At 45.0% G+C, this 21407-nt stretch overlaps 1 protein-coding gene across 8 annotated transcripts in view; it reads right to left on the reverse strand.

Annotated features, from left to right (window-relative positions):
- SYNGAP1 (synaptic Ras GTPase activating protein 1) overlaps positions 1–21407 on the reverse strand; it is a 738530-nt gene that overhangs the window by 21427 nt on the left and 695696 nt on the right. For all 8 annotated transcript variants that reach the window (XR_011205102.1, XR_011205103.1, XM_069241850.1 and 5 more), the window contains exons 14-15: positions 15617–16451; positions 14017–14187 (exon numbers count right to left, since the gene is read on the reverse strand). Coding sequence is in view for 6 of the 8 variants with exons in the window: in XM_069241850.1 (XP_069097951.1) it covers positions 14017–14187; positions 15617–16451 (1006 nt within the window). In the remaining 2 variants the exon portion in view is untranslated. The remainder of the gene's footprint in view (positions 1–14016; positions 14188–15616; positions 16452–21407) is intronic.

A 21407-nucleotide genomic window follows, 5' to 3' on the forward strand; every position in this document is an offset into this window, starting at 1 on the left:
TACATTCACGGATTCTTCGACAGAGACTCATTTGAAAATGGCTTCCCTACCCGTTTACAGATTTCTAAAGAGGCTGTTTTGCCTGGGACCATCCCTGGCCTCAGTGGATCGATGGTGGTCACACTTCCAGATTATTGCCATGGATGGGTTGTCAGTCTAAAGCTGCCTCAAGACACAGGTTACACACTTTTTCTTGAGGGGAACAGTGTTAGCGTCAGTAGTTTTTTTTTGGTTTTGCATGCTCTAGAATCTTACCTGGCAGGATCCAGTCCCAACACCAAAGGAAGAAACCACTAAACAATTGCAACTAATAAGAACTTCATGAAACCTTGAGTTTTAGCTTGGAAATGCTAAGATGCATTAATTAGGCTAACAATTTGCTACAAATGTAGTTGTCGATTAACTGTCCACACACATATTCTTCGCTTTTCCAGGCAGAAACAACAAAAACTAATTCTAAAGATCAGTATTGACTGCAGTATTTCCAGAAATGATCATGAGTTATTGAGGCTCTGAGTTCCCTGATCACTTCCTGACCCCTAAAACTCGAGTTCCTTGATTCAGGCCCCCCACACCTAGAGAGGGACTCTGCATGTGAGATGCCTTTCTGGTACAAGGTGCTGCTAGTTTCTGGGGTGACCTTGTCTCAATGTAACTAAAACAAAGATAAAGAGTCAACAATGGAGCAGGTTTAGAGGAGACGAGCAACATCCAGATATAACTAGAAAAAGACTGCAACCTCACAAACACATACAGCTACAGTACTGTACTACTGTATTTAAGGTGTCCCAAGATAGACCATCTGTGTGGATCACCTCCCCTCACGGTTAATATTGACCTCTTGCAGCAGCTGGGTCAATACTTCGAAAAGGCACCCCAGAGGACCAGGTGAGTCCCAAATCGGAGCTAGCTCATTATCGTAGGAGATCCTGGATCCTTGCCTGATCACCACCCAGGCCTTGGCTGCTGCCTCCAAAAAATTCAGCCCTGTTTTTTTTTAATTTGGAGAACTAAGCCTAGGGAAACACCCAGCGTTCACCTTTAAGGAAGCGGTCCTGGCCTTGTATAGCCTTCCCATATCCGACTGATCCATTTGGCCAAATGACATTCTGAGAGCCTTTAGCTGATGAGCACAACAGTAATGATGCCTGCCTTTTTTCACTGACACCTCAATTCCTTTCACAAAATTACTGGAGCTTTTGAAGTTCATATAAAACTGTGTATACATGATTGTCACCTATCTAGCGCGTTCGGGTTGAAGCTTCATGGTATATTATTGAACAGAAAGGTGATTTTAGGCACAATATACATTTTCACAATATTTACTCGGCCAAAAATTGTCAAGGGCAGATTATTCCATTTTGCAAGGAGTTTCCTGACCTCTTCCAAAACCCTGGCAAGATTCACTATTGGGATTAAATTCAGATCACAATAAAGTTGAATGCTTTTCATTTTCTCCACAATCATAACACCCTTTATTCCTTCCTCGATTTTCCAAGCCATTACCTCTGCTTTAAACCTGTTAATTGAATAGCCAGAAAACTCCCCAAAACATCCAGCTATCTCTACTAGCTTCGGAATCGCAGTCTCAGGACATTTAGTAAATAACAACAAGTCACCTGCATACAATGCTACCTTCTTTGACAAGCCCAGTCCTTCAAGAGGTAAAGATGTGACCTCATCTCTGAGTCTCACAACTAGGGGTTTTATATATAAATTGAAAACTATGGACCAAAGGCGACAACCCTGGTGTGTTCCCCTCCTAATCAATATTCTCTTGGCTAGGCAGTTATTTACCCAAAGTCTTGCCGTGGGGTTGTTATATAGAAACTTTAGGTATCGATAAACCTAGTCGGGATTCCAAAATACCCAAGACAAACCCACAGATATTTCCAACACCCTTGATCGAAAGCCTTAGCAGCATCTATTGCCACAACTGCCGGTGGGAGAGACTAAGAGACAGCTGTATCAATTGTCCCGATAACCTGATGAGTCAGATCCTCCAAGTGCCTATCGGATCACCACTGACCAACTTCTCCACCACCACTGACAGCCTCCTTGCTAATATCCCAGCAAAGACCTTATAGTGGCATTTAACAATGAAATCTGCCTTGAAGAGTCCCACTTGTGAGGATTTTTGCTTGGTTTTAAAATAAATGACTACGATATTAGCCTCGCCCCATGAAGCCGGTGGGTCCTGTATCTATTTCAAGATGTGAAGGAACAACTCCTTCCAAATAGGAAGGAGATCTTCTGCCAACATGTAGACCTCTGTGTGCATTCAATCATACGGCCCTTCAGTCTTCCCCTTAATGACCTAAATAGTTGACACAGTCTCATCCTCCGTCACCTCCTCACACAAAAAAGCCTAGCCATCTAGATTAAGGGAGGATAAACATACGGTATCCAGACACCTCCGGATTACATCGATAGTAGGATCCTGAGCTTCTGTATACCGTGCTTGAAAAAAGAACCAGAACGCCTCCCCTATGCTTTCCTTGCTGGATGTCATTGAACCTTCTGGCACACATTCTACCATGGAGATCACATTTCTAGTGTGCTGTGATTTTGTCTTCCATGCTAGTACCTTTCCTGCCTTTTCCCCATATTCATGCTTCTGGATATTCCTAGAATTCAATTGTGCCCAAATCTTCCCCTCCAACTTCTCTCTTACTTCAGACTTTTGTTTTTCAAAGTCTACCCTAATGGAGCAATAATACTGGGCATTTACTGGGCAGGTGAGCTGCTCCTCCAGCCTGCTGATCTCCTTTTGAAGAGCGCATTCAACCTTCCTCTCTTGCCTAATGAATGGTGCAGTCCAGGGAGTAATCATGCCTCTCATATACACCTTATAAGAATCCCACACTACATATATTGAGGTACCAGCTTAATTCTGTTTAAAAAAGAACTGTGTATCCATCTGCAGAAAATGAGACTTAGAGGGTTTCATAATCAACCTCCTCTCCATCGCACACCTCCTGCTCATCCTCTTCTCACCCAGTTACACCTCCAAATCTATTAGTGCATGATCTGAGATGAAGGAGGGCAATAAACAAGTTCCATCACCTGCTCCAAAACTCTCTTATCCACCAGCCAGAAGTCAATCCTAGAGCGATGCCTATACTTTTTGCGGTGAAATTAATAGAATCTTTTTTGCCCATATATTACTCATCAGACATCCTCAGGCTCTAAATCCTGCATTATACTGGAGCCTCTGGGTTGGAGCCTGGATTAGTTTGTCAATATTGCCTGGAGACCAAGATATTGGAGGGTCTTTAGGCAGATGTGGTAGTGTTGAGTTGTTTAAGTTGGAAGGAGCTTTTCACCAGCTAGTCATCCAGGTAAGATTAGACGAAAATCCTTCTCCTTTGTAAGGCTGTTGCCAATATCGCCATGCACCTGGAGAATGTGTGAGGAGCGGACTTCAGTCCGGAAGGCAGCACCTTGTATTGTAGTATTTGGATGCCATGTGAAACGCAGGAACTTCAGGTGTTTCATGGCTATTGGGATCTGGAAGTAGTCATCCTGTAGATCGATGGAAGACATCCAATCCCCCTGATGAAGCTGGGGGTAAATCTGGTGGAGAGCAGGCTTTCAGAATTTCTCCTTGCGCATGTGTTTGTTTAGCAGCCTTAAGTCTAGAATGGGCCTGAGCTCTTTGTTTGGGCCTTTTTTCCTTAAAAGAAAATAACAACAGTGCATTCCGAGTCCCCTTTGAGAGGATGGGACCTCCTTGATAGCTTTTTTTTTTGGAGTAGTGTGAAGACTTTGTTTTGTAGGAGCATCTGCTGATAGTAAGAAGCTTTTGATGGTGGAACAGATGGTGGAGGGGACTTCAAGTGTAGTGAGTACCCATTCTCTACAATATGTAAGACCCAGTTGTCGCTGGTGAAGGAACGCCACTGGCTGAGATGATAGGTGATACTTACCCCTATCGGAGTGGGTAACAAAGACGGAGGAAGCAACATCTCATTGCTTGCCTGGTGTTTTGGATGAAGCTGGAGGTTGCAGAGTAGCTCCTTGTTCCCGCGTTGTCTTGCGGGACTCGTATTGAGGTCTGACTTGTCATTGTAGTTGTTGTTGGACCCAGTGAGGGGTTTGAACCCTCTGATTGTAGGGGTGCCTGTCATATGTTCTATACCTTCGGCAGAAGTCTTTCCGTTTCTCTAGACCCACAGCCTTGAGTGTGTCTAATTCTGTTTTCATTTTGGCCATCTCGTCATCTGTGTAAGACCCAAATAAGGAGTTGCCAGTGAGTGGAAGGTTAAGGATATGTTGTTGTGCCTTTGGTTTGAGGCCTGTGAGACCAAGCCATGATAAGCATCTGGTACATATTCCATGGGAGTATCCGTGAGCTGCCAGGTCTGAGCCATCTGCTTCTGTGCTAATTATTTGGATTCTTGCAGGATGTCCTGGATGTCCTGTCTACCTCTCAGGGTAGTTTGTGAATCTGGAGAGTGAATCCTAGAGAGACCTGTTATATATCTCCCCAATAATGCTGATGCGCTGGAGCCTTTCATAAATGAGGCTCCCCAAGGAGTCCATCTTCTCACTTTCCTTATCTAGAGGTACGAACGATGACACTGCAATAGAGTGCGTCTTTTTGATCGCGACTACAATGACTGAGTCTGGTGGAGGGTCAGTCTTAGAAATAAAGGATCCTGATCTGGGGCCTTCTATTTCTTAAAGATTCTTGCAGGAGCCGCTTGTAAAAAGGCTGGAGTATGAAAAGTGCCCATTACTGGTTATAGGAGGCCTGGACCCAAAGGAAGCAACTGTCTTGCAGAGGAACGATGATGTAAAGTCTTGAAGATAACCAATGAAGTTACAGTGGGTGCTGCAATGTCAATGTTTAATTTAGCAGCTCCTCTCGCCAATACCTCTTTAAAAGTGTTGATGTCTACTGGGGAGTGTCCGTTAGATCAGGTGAATAATCTTGTGTTGGCAACTTGGTTGATGAAGACCAGGTAGAGAATCTGCTTACACATAGTCATGACCTAGAATTTTGAGATCTCCAAGCAGGAGTGGGTGATTGTGTTCTGGACCTGCACGTAGACCTACTCCTTGTCCGTGTCCTGCTCTTCGCCGAGTACTGGCCTCTCTAGCTAACCTGGATCTTGGGGGATGTACGTGGATTTGTATGTACCGATCAACGTATAGTGACTTCAGTTTGAGGAGTTGGCAACGGTGTCCATGGGGGAGAGTATGTGGAGGAGTAGGTCTGTGAATTTTGAGAGTCCAGGCTCTGTGGAACCAGACCCCGTTGAAGACTTTCCGGCCATCTTGGAGAAAGGTGACTATGAGATATCTGTCTCCCTGCAGATGAGTGGGAGGAAGCCCCTGAGGTCGCAGCTCAAGATCGCTCCTGTGTCCCTTGTCTAGGAAACAAGTGGTGCCTTGGCTTTTACCTGGCTGTAGGTGAAGATGGCCTTGACATCGACAGAGGTCTTGTGGACAATGAAGTCTTAGCCAGTGGGTGCTGCCTCAATGTCGAACAACGTCAAATAGTCATTAACTGAAAGAGCGTAGTCTGTCTCTCGATGTTGGGTGGTCTCTGGATGTCACCGAAGGAGATAGTCTAGGGGATGCCTGTCTTGGCGTCGAACAGCATCTGGTTGCCGTCAACGGAGATAGTGAAGGCTATCTTGATGTCGACGAATTAGGATGTGTGACCGTCAACGTAGTTTTTGTCATCGGACGTTGCCTCAATGTCGATGAACTTTGGACTGCCATCAGCGGAGTCTCAGTACAACAGTACTGGCTCAACACTGACCGGTGGTTCAACCGTGATCGATGGTGAGGAACTTTCTTTGACGTTGTGTCCTTTGGCTTCTTGTGGTAATGCATTGCCGTCAAAGGAGACCCTTAGGGTGTGGAGTCTCTCACCATTGGTCGTCGTTGTTGCTTCAACAATGGTTAGGAGTGCCTCGCGGTTGTGGGCACTTTCAACGTTGATTTGACGGATGTGGATCTTGCATACCGTTTTTCTATAGATCTGCCTCTGGAGACCTCCTTGTGAAGAGAGGTGGTCATGGAGGAAGATGGCAGTCCTCCTGATGCAGCTTTTTCTCTCTCTTGCAGGCCATGAAGTCGAATCGTCTCTCTATCCTTCAAAATTCTTTTAGAGAGGTTTTGGCAGTGATGGCAGAACTCAAGCAGATGGGTGTCAGACAGACGATGCAGACTGAATGGAGGTCAGGCTGTGCTTTCTTTTTGCCACAGGTTTGGTACTTGACGAAAAGAGAGCATTTTTGACAGGAAAAACTAAATGTTTCTGCCAAATAATTATTTCTCTTCACTCTAGATGGCAAAATATGGTCATTAAAGTAGATAAAATGAGTTGTAACTAGTCATTTCTGGACAAAAAAAGTCAGAAATTGTTAGCTCTTTGCTCCAGGATCCTCACTGAAGAAGCCAGAAATAAGAACTGCCCTTTCACCTTTGGGGCATGATGGGATACAGGAGGTCCCTGAGGTCTTAAAGGCATAGTGCCAGTAGCCTCTTGTTATGTTTTTAATACAGCCTATTGGCTAGCAATGCCTTTGCATTCTCTTGCAGTTTGACAAAAAAGGCTGTGTTTGCAATTTATGCTGTTTCTTCTCTGATTTACAGAAGTCCTCGAGTCTGGTGTGATGTTTATTAAAGAAAAACTCAATGTAATTTGAGCATTTTTAACCTTTAATTTAGGCTGCATAGATGTATGTACATACATGTGCGTGTGTATATATATATATATATATATATATATATATTTAAATATATATAATAATAATACTAAGTATAATTTTTATGCTATACATGTATATATATAATAATATTCACTGGAAAAACCAAAGGTTACAGGGACGTTATAGTTGGGCACAGATGTTAAACGTACAAAGCCATAGAAGTTCCGCAGTTACAGTTACCTCACCCAACTATAGCTTGTGCCCCCGTAATGCACTGCTTATGACCTCAAATATTACATCACTCATGACATGGTCAGTGACATCGTGATGGCACCACTGATGACATCTCAAATGACATCACTGATGACATCATTCACAAAAAAACTCACTCAAACATCTACTCATACAAATTATTATAGATCCACACACAGCCAATCACACACTCATTCATACACCCATAAGAATACTGTCAGACACACTCACTCGCACAGCCACTAACACAACTCACTCATCGTGCATAACTAAATCAGCTGTTCATACACCTACACAACTACTCACACATCCATACACACACTCGTAGAGCCATTCAGACACCAACTCATACAGGCCTACTCACAACAACAAATAACATACCCACACAGCCACTAATATACCCATACACCCACCCATACTACCAGTCACACACCCACACACTCAGCTATCTAGTCACAGACACAGCCACTCACTCTGTGATACAGACTCTGCGATACTCTGTGATACAACCAGTGGGTTAGCCGTACATTCACTGACATGAAGTCAGTCACCAATGCAAACACTAACACACTAACTCATTTACTGAGAACTGCTCACACATCCACTTACTCTTCCATACAGACACTAATACAGGATGGCACTTATGTACAGTCACTCATGCACCCACTTACGTAGCCATACAGTTACTGACACACCAACTAACTCGCTTATACAGTCACTAACGCATCCACTAACTCTTTCATACAACCACTCACACACCCACTCACTCACCCATGCAGCAACTTATGTACCCACTCACTCAGCAATGCACACATTGACACACCCAGTCAGTAACTGACATAGCTACTCACACATACATTCACTCTCTACTAAAGTCACTAACACATCCACACACTCATGCAAAAACCTACTGATATATTCACTCACTCATATGAGAAATGGCTCACCCACTCACTGATACAGTGACAAACACACTCCGTAACTCACCCATTCAAGCAAACATGCAACCAGTCACCTGTGCGCCCACTCCCACTCACACATGTATGTAACCACTTACACTCAGTGGATGATGTCATTAATGATGTAATTTGAGTTGTCATCAGTGATGTCACTGACCACGTCATAAGTGATGTAGTATGTGAGGTCATAAGAGGGCATTACGGGGGTGCAACTTATAGTTAGGTGAGGTAACTATAAGTGCTGAATTTCTATGGTTTTGTATGTTTAAAATATGTGCCTAAATATAACGTTCCTGTAACCTATATATATATATATATTTATACTGAGGAAAAATCAAGGGTTACAGGGATGTTATAGTTAGGAAATAGAATTTAAAAAAACAGAAACTCACTGAAAAAAACAAAGGTTACAGGGACGTTATAGTTAGGCTCACATTTGAAACATACAAAAACATAGAAATTCACCTGTTAGAGTTATCTCAAGTAACTATAACTTGTGCCCTAAGGTAACTATAACTTGCACCCTCGCCATGCTCTGCTAATTACCCCACAAATTACAACACTCAAGACATCCTTGATAACATCATTGATTATATCAATGTAATATTTGGAGTAATGTTTATGATGAAAAAACGGTGCACAGCGGGGGTACGAGTTATAGTTAGTTACAGTTGTAGCGGCCCTTTGGCCATGCTCTGTGGGAGTTGGTGGCAGCCTATCTCTCTGGGTGTAAGAGGGTGTATCTGGGGGTGAGAGTGGCTGTGAGAGTCTCTGTCTGGATGTGAGAGTACGTGCATCAGTGTCTTAGTGGGTGCGTCAGTGTGTGCGTGGGTCTGTGAGTGGGTGAATGAGTGTGTCAGTGAGTCTGTGAGTGAGTGTGTGTATGAGTGAGTCAGTGATTGAGTGTCTTTGTGGGTCTGTGAGTGGGTGCATGAGGGTCTGACTGGGGCTGTGAGTGGGTGCACAAGGGTCTTAGTGGGTGTGTGAGTGTCTGGCTGGGTCTGTGTGTGTGAAAGGATCTGAGTGGGTGTGTGTGGGAGAAATCGATTGAAAGAGAGTGAGAGAAAGAGGGAGAAAGAGAGAGAGAGAGAGTTTTTAGGCTTTGATGGATGATATACTTAGAATGAGATAAGTCTCCACAAACTGAAAAAAACAAATGTATTTGTCCATAAAGAGTAAAATCACCTTTCAGTATGAGTCTTAAAACATTTGCAGTTGAAAATAAATTATAGGAGGGAAATGACCACGGATACCCCTGGCCTTGAACCCTCAACTCTCAGTGTGAATTTCTGTGACCTTCACCGTTAGCCTACCTAATTTTTTTTTGTTTACATTTTTATGCCCTTTACAAACTATCTGGGTCTGTGGGGGGAGCCTCAAGGCCTCCCCTACAGTCCAAGCTGGCTCCAGCCTCCTGCATGGGCTGACATTGCTCCAGCAAGCAGGGAGCTACTTTTAATAGCAGCTCCCTACTTCAGCAAGCAATGTTGTCATATGTCTTCCCTGCATGCATATTTGCGTGCAGGGAATACAGATGAAAACTCTGCTTTCTGACAGCGGGACCTGTTTAACAGATCCCGCTGTCAGAAAGCAGAGTTATGTTTGCTGTGACTTGGCTGCAGCTGTCAAAGCAAACAGTTATGTCCCGGGGTGGGCACCCTGGGGCATAGCAGAAGCCGGCCCCGGCGGAGTGGCAGTCCACACGTCCATCAGTGGCTCCTCGAGGGGAGCCGCGTGGCCTCCCTCCCAAGTGAGAATCCAAGGGATAGTGTGTCCAAAACGGACTCCCTTTAGATTTTTTCATTATTTGCCCCAGGAGGTGGTGGTCCCCGGAGCTGCGTGGGGCTGCACCAAAATTCCACAATGACCCATGGAGGTTATGGCCACCCGGGCTGCGGGGGAGGGAGGGACTACGTGGCCCCCACACCTTCTTAGATAAATGCCCCATGGAGGTGGTGGTCCCTAGGGCTGCACACCCTTCCCCCGACACCATATTACATAAAAAAAACCATAAAGGTGGTGGTCCCCAGGGATGTGGGGGAAGCTGTCGGGCCTCCACCACAAAAATCTTGTTGACCGGGGAGGTGGTGGTCTCCAGGACACAGGGTGGCCATGCGGCCGGCACCAACTTTAGCAAATGCCCCGGGAGGTGGTGGTTCCCGGGGTGTGGGGTTGCCAGGAGGTCCCCCATTTAAAAAACACCATGACCCGGAACCTGGCCCACCCAGGGGCTTAATAAAAAACAAGCGTGGGCTTGTTTTTTTTTTTATTTTTATTTTTTACCGCAAATTTGTGACGATTTTGCGGTAAACGTTTTTTAAAAAATGTTTTTTGTTTCTATTTGGGGGTGCCCTGCACCAGAGCTAAGAGGTCAGGGTGACTAGCCTACTGTTTTTTTTACACTTTTATTGTGGGACTCGGCTGAAACAGAGTCCCAAGATGGCTGCCAACACCTCTTGGTTTGGAGTGTTGGCAGACAATCAAAGCTGTGCTTTTCCCTGCACAAGCTTGTCACTTTTTGCAAAAGCATCACAATCACAGATATACAAATGTGGATTTTGTTTAATTTCTCAAAAACTACTAAACAGATTTACCTCAAATAAGTAAAAGTGTAATATGTGTACGGAAAGCTAGCTTTCTGGCAAATGTGGTGTAATTTCATCACATAGTTCGGGCTGTAGTCGTGTCTAAAGGTCCTATAGGAATTAACATGGGAAACGCAACTTTTTTTTACCTCTTCCCCTTTTTCTCAGCCCCGCTTGACAGATCACCCTGAAACTTTCCGTGCGCAACAAGAATCACTGGGGCACTTTTTGGGAAAATTTTGTGAAGATTCGTCGAACGGGACAAAAGATATAGGCAAGTCAAAAAATGCTTTTTCTATGGAAACATGGTGCTAATTCTATCTACCTAGTGGTGACTGCCACTAGGTAATATATTTTTAATGTGTGTTTGGGGGTCCCTGCAAGGGGGACGGGAATATTCAGTGCTTATAACTATTGATGAGGAAACTCTGGATGAGAAACGTAAGTTACACTTTTGTAGTAAATTTACACTTGGATTTTTGTGACTAGCCAAGAACTAATAAACTTACCATAAATTACTCAAAAGTGTAAGTTAGCTTTGTGAATGTGGTCCAAATATTGTGGCTAAAATATTGACAACAGAATTACTGTGGAGATAAGTGCACAGTAATTTAAAAAACATGAGAGGATTAACACAACACCTATGAACTTTGAAGATATGAATATATCGTCAAGTTACATAATTGTGGAGTTAAGTATAGTAAACCTACATATAAATTACCTTCTTAATATCCATACGCTTATTTTTACTACAACATTTTCGTAGCATGAGATATAGGACTCAGTATTCTGGTAGCGTACCACAAAATTCACAAAGAACCCCATTCAAGATCCACCATGCCACCCCACATACAACGTGCTTCTCAATCCTATAATTTGTGTCACTGTCATCTATTCCTCCTTTAAACAAATGAAAAAGCATCATTCCGTGGGCCCCAAATGTTCTCCCGTTTTTGGGCCATTCATTATCCTAGTAACGATTTAAAACAATTAAAGAAAATAAACCAGCAAAATGTAGAAAGAAGTTGACAATCATTTCGGCTGCTGCACCATTTAAAACTGGCTCCACCAAGACCAGAAAGCAGCACTGTATACCGTAACATCAAGAATTTCTGTAGCTGTGGAATCTGCAAGGGCGCAGTTTTATAAAAAAAAAAAGCCTCCTTACAGAGGTAATCCATTGAAGTCAGAAATGAAGAGCATTGAAAGTGGCTGATTTTTATTATTTTTGGTGGTTTGCAGCATAGAGATTATCATGATATAATCCATGGATTTAGCAATGGTTCCAAATATTGTAAAAGTTGTGATGAATATGCAAACGTTTGGTACTACTCTCAAGAAATATGCCTGGGTAATTAAAAATCATTAGACAGGACAAAGCAGTCTTACTACTTTGCTATTTCAGCATATATGCTAAACGTTGATGAGAAACTTTCTTGTCTCGAAGATTTGGTCTTGTATTTCAAGGCTGGCTGTCCTACTTGAACAATGTGTAGAGCTTTAATCTGGCCTCTACTCCTCTATTTGATGCTATAACATGTTTTCTTGTTGGTAGCATGAATTAGAGCCCTTGATTGTTGTTTGCCTAAAAAAGTGCAATTTTCCAGACGACGTTCTGTTGAGTTTTGGTCCCTTCTGAACTTAATAAAGAAGGCACTGGCAAGGCCTCTGATATACGCTTCTGTACAGTCCCACAATTTTGTAAGTCACAAAGTCTTCATTGTATTGGAAAATAGTTTTACGGATGACTTGATGTAGCTTTTAAAATTGTCTCTAAATGGTAAATGCCTTGGAAACGTCCAACTTCGAGATACAGTCTAGTCATCCATTATTTGAAAGTGTGCAGAAACAGACGCATGGGCAGAGACTATAGTAGGTTTAATTGTAGAATAGGTTGTGTCTGCTAGTGAACAATACATTAAAATTAAGTCACTATGTGAATCTTTTTGGTGAGGAATAGAGAAAAAATGTATATTCCTCTATCATTGGGTTTCCTTGACACGATATTTCAATTACACTGGGCCCTGACATCATGTCTTTGATGTTGTGTCTGGTTTCCCTCATTCTCTCCGTGAACCTAGTATTATTTAGCCTCTATAGTTGTGTCTAGTATATTTGAAGACTTCTCCAATAACAATTCATCAGCTGGACAATTAAACAGTGAGTTCCCAAAAAACATAGGAACAGCAATCTTTGTGCTATATAATGAGCAAATGCTAAACTGTGAACGACTGCTACATGCCAGAACAATTACCCTTCTTCCTCTTTTGTTGGTTTTAGTTTTCCCTACTGTACATTGCATGTTGTTTATTATGAGAGCTGTTCTCAAAACAGAAGCGTGAGTAATGGAGATATGAAGCCCATTGTTTTAACCGCCCTCCATTTTATTAAAACATGGTGTGTCTTTGAAAAGCACGTAGTATCCGGGACATTGATCATACTTCTTGTGCTGTCTGGTGCTCATTTTCAGTCATTCTGGAATTCTGCTGCTGCTTATTCTTCAGGGAAGAGTAGCTTTCTTTGAGCCTTGTTAACAACCTGCTCTCTTGGTTTGTGAAGAAACGCCTCTGTTGTCATCTCTTTAAGTCATCTATCATACTACTCAGATGACACTTCTTCTCTGTGTGGAATGAGAAAAATTTGATCTGAAAAAGAACCTAGTGTTGTCCACTATTACTGGATTTTTAGGTCCTGCCTTCCTATAGAGAATATCTCTGGGTGTACAATCTTATACAACAAAGTGTAATGACTTGCAGTATCTCCTTGATAAAATTGTATTCTTTCAGATAAGGGAAGGTCTTACCAAGGAGATCAGCTAGGTAATGCTGAGAGACATTATTTTCTTTGTCTTCTGGGATTCCAAACATTCTCGGATTATTTCTGCATTAATGGTTTCTAAATCCTCCCTATAAGATTGGAAGTTGTGAATCTGTGAGTTGAGATCATCCACTTCTATTGCTGTGTGTGAGGTTATATCTTCTCTCCCATTCAATTATTTGTATGGCTCCATTACCATTTATGGTATTTGCATGAAGTTGTTGCTGTATCTGCTCGAAACTATCCTGAAATATTGACTTCGCCTGAAATACTTTCTGGAAGTTGCACTATGTCTCCATGTGCTGTTGACACGTTATCCTATGTATATTAAGAATTCTTGTTTATCACAGGAACCGTGAGTACACAAATGCATAGTGACATTCCACCCTATTGCTGAATGTTAAAGGGGGACTGTAAACAAATTTGGAGTTTGGACAAAACTTTCTAAATATCACCCACAGAACTGTGACTTCTCTCTTTCTTATTGCTACCATAAATGTCCCACTGAGCTTTCCGAGATGTTTAATACTTTTGCTATGATTATTATAAAGTAACTAATGTGTATAAACACTGGTGACGGCACAGTAGGAGGACAGTAATAAGGCACCAATAAAGAGGGCCACATGCATGGGACAGAAAAAGCACATAAAGAAACAGCGGTTGCGAGCGAGACAAGCCTCTTAGTGGCCTGTACCACATCCTGCATTTGTCACAGGGTACCATGCTAGGCCTTACCCGCTCCAGGCGGCTCTCATCCATGGACTTAGAGTACTCCTTCAGCTTGAACTCCTCTCGGTCTATGTGCGAGCTCTCGATGTCGGCCGAAAGGTGAGGCATGTTCGTGACCCAGGCCACAGTACGCTCTGAGGCGGGGGTCACCGGATTCAGCGTGGATTGGTGTGATTGCTGTGGACAAATACATACCATGATTAGAGCGAGAGCGTGAGACAGAGCACATCCACTAGCACTTACACATTTACTGCACCGGGCTTCCCCACATCTGTAACACCGCAGCATACCTGACTACTCAAACTTCCCCATCGTTCCATCTCTGACTCAACTCACGTCCATCGCCTGCCTGATTTCTCTGGTTTTCATATCTCTATTTTCCTCCTACACTGAGTCTCCCACCTCCACTCTACCAGTGCTACTACGTATTTGTAACGTTTACACATACCTGAAAGGCCCCTCCCCACTCCTTCTACTTACCTCCACTTACTTAACTCCTCTGTCTCTCCCACATCTTTGACTTTGGTTCTTGGTTCTCACATGCCTATCTTTCTAAATTCACCTCTACATCAGCGTAACCTCTAGCCTCTCCTACCCTTGTCTCCACATGTACAACCCTTTCACTATCTCTCTTCTTTCATTGTTTGGTAATAAAAAGTAGTAGCCACTTGGTCTCTCCACTGCTCAGTAGTAATTAAATATATTCTGATCACCAATACCTTCTTTGAGGAGGCACAGTCCACCTCACCTCTTTCCTCGCCTTTGGCTCTCTGACTGGTAAAGTATGAAACTTTTTCTGTAACCTCCTCCTCCTTGTGTTCTGTTGGATGCTTTTAATCCTGCCTTCCTTGCTGCTTGGCCTCTGTAAATTTCTGATACCACAGACACTCCTCATCACTCGTGCACCCTACACGCAATGGTCATGTTCAACGTGTTGCGTTATTCTCACACTCTCCTCTCGAATGAGTGGTGAAACTATGTACCTGGTCATCACTCCTTCATCTTTCAGGCATGCATATACCCACTTCCAGATGAGACCAGTGCTCAGGTGAGGTGAGACATCTTTGTCTCACACCTGAGTGTTCTCCAGTAAGTTATTCACTAATTGGTCATTATTCTTTTGTCTGAACTGCAACCTCTTTTCCACACCAGATCGTGTATCCCACTCTTTTGCCACTGAGATGGACTTCTGGCTCTGTTGAGATTTCTGACAATTACCATTCTCCCTTTCAATGACCAGGGGTTCTCTAATGTGATATCCACCTGCTTACCACTTTTATGTTTGCCACCCACCTTCCCAGCAGTGTGAGATCTCTAGTGAGGCATTAACCTCTTCACCCTACCACTTCATCCTAAGACTGTGGACTTACAAATACGGTGCATGTCTTTTTGTAACACTCAACAGATTTTTGAAAAGTTCTCTGGTAAAGACTTCACCACTTTGGCACTGTCCTCCCTCCTGTGGCTTCTGTTCTGACACCTATTGATGATATCCAATTTCTCTGCCCAGATCTTCCTTCCTTTTTCAGTGATGAGAACTCTGCCTTCCACTCTGTTCTTTCCTTCATCACTTGGCCAGGGGTGCTCTGAATGCCATGGTACCCACCTGTTTGGTGATGGATGGCTTCAGGGACTGCGGTGCCTCCTTGGTCACTGACTGCTGGCGCGGCCGAGGTGGCCCATACGTGGGCTCAGGGGACTGGAGCAGGTTTCCACTGGAAGGCCGTGGCTTTTGTGCAGCACTGACCGTCAATTGCTGGGACTTTCCCCGCTGTAGTGGGGGTGGTGGCGGCTGTTCCAGCCGCCGCTGTGGCCCTATGGTTATTTGTGGAGGGGATAGCATATGCTGCAGATTGTCCTGAAGCGAGAGCTGGCGCTTGGTGAACTCAGAGTTTTGCCGCGTGAACTCGTCACTGTAGCTGTGGCTATGGAGGATGTGCTTGTTGGAGGACAGGTCCTCACTTTTACTGTAGCCATGGAATGGCGCAAAGGCGTCCATGTTGGGATCAGGCCGGTGGCTGGCCGGCCCATCTGACGCCATGTGGAAAAGCGGGTTCTGGAAGGAGAGGGGGATCCTGAGCTGTTGGGCAGACAGTCCGTCTGTGGTGACCCCCATCTGGCTGAGCCGCAGGCCAGCTGCGATGCTGGAGCCACTGCCCTGAGATAGTCGGCTGTGCCGTAGACCCACGGCACCGGTAATGGAGGCCTGGCTGCTGTTCAGCATGTCACCCACTGCGTGCAGGTTGGAGATGCTGTTCATGCGGCTGTCCTGCAGGTCCAACATGGACACGCTCTTGTTGACGCTCAGCATCTTCTGGTCGGGCTCGGTGATGTCTGAGCTGCTGGTGCAATAGGCCGGCGAGGAGCGAGCCAGTGGCGGGCGTGGAATGAAGAAGGCCTTGTCCTTGGTGGGTGAGGGGAGGCGGTTCATGTCGATGGAGCTGCGGAGGCATTGGGAAGAAAAAAAGCCCGATCAAGCAAATATCTAGAGCATATCACTGTATCAACGAAAAGATCATTACATCTAAAGGCACAATTTCAAAACATTCTGTTCATTTCTACCACAAGCAGAAACTTTGCTTCAAATGGGGAAAATGTGAAGATGACCATGTCTGGGCATTTTGTACTTGAGAACAACAGCGGGACCCTTTTGTATGTCACATTCTTACACCATATCTTGTGTTGCATAAGCTACTTCTCAGGGGTGCATTAAAACAAGACCGGCCACTTGACCGCTTCACACATGCACAACTGGGCACGGGAAAATGAAGGGGCGATTAACACACATTAAGGGGGTCAGGGAACCGCCAGAAGACCGTACCGTGGTCAAATGACCGCAGCGGTCATTCTGACTTTCCCGCTGGGCCGGCGGGCGACCGACAGAAGGCCACCCGCCAGCCCAGCGGGAAACCCCCTTCTACGAGGATGCCGGCTCCGAATGGAGCCGGCGGAGTCGAAGGGGTGCGACGGGTGCAGTGGCACCCGTCGCGATTTTCAGTGTCTGCAAAGCAGACACTGAAAATCTTTATGGGGCCCTGATAGGGGGCCCCTGCACTGCCCATGCCAGTGGCATGGGCAGTGCAGGGGCCCCCAGGGGCCCCACGACACCCGTTACCGCCATCCTGTTCCTGGCGGTGAAAACCGCCAGGAACAGGATGGCGGTAAGGGGGTCGGAATCCCCATGGGAAAACCGTTGGGAAACCGCCAGTTACCCTTTTCTGACCGCGGCTTTACCGCCGCAGTCAGAATTGCCCTGGAAGCACCGCCAGCCTGTTGGCGGTGCTTCCGCGGTCGTTGGCCCTGGCGGTCCATGACCGCCAGGGTCAGAATGACCCCCTAAGAGTTTGATTGCTGACAAGTAAATAGGTTTCAGCATAATAAAATCCACCTTCCTTCTTTTGTGTCACTTTTCCCCCCAACTTTTTTCCATCAGCTTCTGGGAGATTCACAGACACACAATGGCCAAATATCTTTACTGAGATGGGGACAGGTTGAGCGGAAAGAATAACAGTGGTCCTCTGCCTATTACTGGGGAACAAAAATACGTGACAAATTTTTGTGTATGTTTATGTATTAATATGATGGAAGTTAGGGAATGTGCTCATATCCATCAAATATATCGTTATACTCTCTTTAGGAAAATCCCAGCGTTCAGACCTGTATCTTAGTAATGTACTGTTTACATGCTGCTCTCTGCCACATTATTGTCATATAAAAAATTTTTGTAGTTTGGTTTCTGCTGGACCCGGTGCCCTCTAAAGCAGGGATGCCGAAACCTTTAGAACCATGAGACTCTTTTATAACAACAAACTTTTGCGATCCCCCTACCTTTAATGGGGATGAGGAGGGCCGTTGCGGCGGGGCAGTTTGCAGGGATGGGGTGGGAGAATAAACTTTAAATAAAAAGAATAAAATAAAAATGTACCTGCCTTGCCATGACTCTGCCGCTCCTTCTTGCTGGTCACTGGAGGCAGGCACAGGCTCCCAGCCTGCCCTGCGGCCTATCCTGACGCTGCTCAGAGCAGCGTGAGGATTGGCTGGGAGCACCCAGCCAGGGCGCTCCCAGGCAGACTGGGAGCCTGTGCCTGCTCTCTCCAGCCCGGCAACACAGTGCCGGGCTGGAGCGAACACAGTGCACATGTGTGTTTGGCCAGCCAAAACATACATGCGCACTGTGGGGGAGTGCTGTGCACTTCCCCTCAGTGCTCGTCACAGCCCGTGGCCTCACCCCTTTACAAGAAAATTATAATAAACACAGTTTATTATCATTTTCTTCAAAAGGTTTTCACCTGCTGCTGGCGGGAGGGGGGGGGGTGAAGCTCCTCCGCTATAGCGGAGGACCTGCCGCTGGAGGAGGGGCAATTTTTTAATGTAACTAAAGCACTGTGTGGTGGCCACTGTCATTTACAGACAACATTTCCTTTGAAATGACCAAAATCTTTGCACAGAAAACAGTTTTATCAATAGACAAATACATGATAATGCATGGAAATTGAATTTCTGTGAATATTTATTATTTGTGTACCACCAAGTAAAGTGTCTTGGTTTGTTCTGATCCTATTAAAATCTGCGTTTCCAGCACATTTCTGAACTACAAACAAAATATGCGCAATTTTTGCTTTCCTAACTGTTGAATGCATACAGTTCATTCACAGGTATTTACGTTTTGTGCTGCTGCCTTTCCTTTCACATTCCCTATACTTAGGCAATACTGTCACATAATGCCCTTTAAAAGTGAAACCAATCTTGCAGCAAATTGTTAGTAGACACAGCCTGACATATGACCTCTGTCTTTGAAGCACTGGCAAATATGACAAGGTAAACACAGAATTCACAAGTATCTTTGTTTACTGCTCGGACAACCACCAAAAATCTGCTCCGGACCCACAGTAAGTTAAACACTTCTCTAAACAATTTGAGATGCTCCACTGACCTAAAATGTTCTTTTAAAACACCTGAGAGCTCCTGTGAGGTGATTTATGGACGTGCTTAGGATAGGCAGTGAAATATATGGTATTTGTAGAGCACATTTAAAGTCAGTCCAGCGACGGCAGCTTACCTACTGCCGTCGTTGCCGCCTCGATCCACAGGCTCCCCAGCAATCCTGGTGCTGCATCTATGCTAAACCTAGCATGAAAGCAGCATCAGGATTGGTCTGAGTGGCTTGGGCTGTTGCTTAGACACAACCCTGGGGTCTGTGCAGTATCTCCAGCCCGGCTGTTAAGCACAGCCGGGCTGGAGAAACCTAAGAGCGCATGTGAGTTTAGCCTGAGACGGCCGGTCAAACACACATGCGCACTTAGGTGCACTATCTCCTCCTCCACCCTACCACCTCCCGTGGCCTAGCCCCGCCCCTCCCAGCACTGCTGGCTGAGCCAGCAGCTGAAAGATTAAACAATAAATAAATAGGGCCTCATTACGACCCTGGTGGCCGGCGGTAAGCTGGCAGTAACACCGGCAACAGGCTGGTGGTGTTCAGCCAGCTATTAAGACTGTGGCTCATTAGCCACGGCCATACCGCCCGTCCCTCCACTATACCGCCAGGCTTCTGCCTCGCGGTAATAATCCCCAGGACAGCGCTACAAGCACCGCTGCCATTGGGATTATGAGTCCCCGACCGCCAGACTGGCCACAGCGGTAAACTCTGCCATGGAAAGGCTGGCAGTAAGGGGGACTCAGGGTGCCCCTGGGGGGGCATCTTCACTGCCCATGCACGTGCATGGGCAGTGCAGGGGCCCCCAGACACAGCCCTATCGCGCTTTTCACTGCCTGATCTTTGTGAAATGCCCGACGGGTGCTACTGCACCTGCTGCACATCAACATTGCCACCGGCTCTATTACGAGCTGGCTGCAATGTTGATGTGACTTTTCTACTGGGCCAACGAACGGTAACACTGTTACCGTCTGCTGGCCCAGCGGAAAAGTCGAAATAGGGTGCCAGATATACCACCAGAAATGGCGGTATACTGGCGCCCCGCAGCTTCAGCAGTATTTGGCAAAGACCGCTGAAGTTGTAATGAGGCTCATTTTGTTTTATGTTTCAGCTCCTCGCTTAGCCAGGGTTGCGACGCGCCTTCACCTAGTCAGTCACTTGGGTCTCAATGGTCGCCAACAGCAGCTGCATATTGAATGAGCTAAGTTCTTGATTTCAACTTCTTCAGGGGAATCTATTAGTTAGAATTGTCAGGCTATGGCCTTGGATCTCGTGGCAGGAGGGATCACCAGTGAAGGGTTGTCACCAGCGGAGAAGCCGCAAGTAGATGATTCCTAAATTCAAAGTTGTGGATGTTGGGTTTTTTCAAACGTGGCATAGAACCCAAAGAAAAGCTTGTGCCCTAACGTATCAAACTATAAACACCTCCACATGTGCAGATTACAAACACCTGCTCAACTGTACATCGGGGGAATAAGATAAGAGTCTGTACAGTTAGGTTCTTGGTCTCCGGAGAATCAATATATAATCCAAACAGAGTTAAAGTTCAGTGTCTTTATTCTTGTGCGAGGTTTTCATACATGTTCATCACATCAGAAAGATTCCATATGTGGTCATCACAACAGCATCCAACAGCCAACATGAGTTTCGTCTCCGAGAAATAAATCTCATTGACTTCCTCAGGGCAAAGTATTTTCCCGTCATGCCGAGGAGTTTCACACACACTTCTGAGACCTTACTCTGTGTCTCTTCTATACCTTATACTTCTAAATGAGACAGAGGGCTTACACGTCCCTTTTCTCTACATACACGCCAGCTTAATTATCGGGGAGCAAGACACAGTGCCCCAAACACAAGAATTTACCCAAAAGAACTGTTTTGTTTATAGATCACACAGTAAAAGATTTTGGATCTACACGTGCTGACTTATGAGTACTCCCTCACGAAGACTCGGGGATAATAGTGTTTTGCCCCCGTCACGTGATTCCCACTACTCTTTCTCTATTGATCGTACATTATCTTGGAGACTTTTACTTGATTAGGATAAGCCATCTATTCATGTTAACACTTTACTTATACTTTGCCCTGAGGAAGTCAATGAGATTAATGAACATGTATGAAAACCTCGCACAAGAATAAAGACACTGAACTTTAACTCTGTTTGGATTATATATTGATTCTCCGAAGACTAAGAAACTAACTGCACAGACTCTTATCTTATTTCATACGAGTGCCCTGGCTTTTGAATCAGTTTGGTTTTTCCTATTGGAGAAACACTGGAGATGCTGGGAGGACCCTCCGTTCGGGAGCACCATATTTACTATCTATTGTTAAAGAAATGTTTTGGTGATATTCTGTTAGCGCCTATCCCTATAATTTTCCCCCCTTTTCTTCATAACTTTTGTACATCGGGGGAAACTCCTGTTTTTCACTGACTCTATGATGTTAGATTTTTGTGAAAGAC

The sequence above is a fragment of the Pleurodeles waltl genome, chromosome 6 (assembly GCF_031143425.1).
Source record: "Pleurodeles waltl isolate 20211129_DDA chromosome 6, aPleWal1.hap1.20221129, whole genome shotgun sequence".
Classification (NCBI taxonomy): domain Eukaryota; kingdom Metazoa; phylum Chordata; class Amphibia; order Caudata; family Salamandridae; genus Pleurodeles; species Pleurodeles waltl.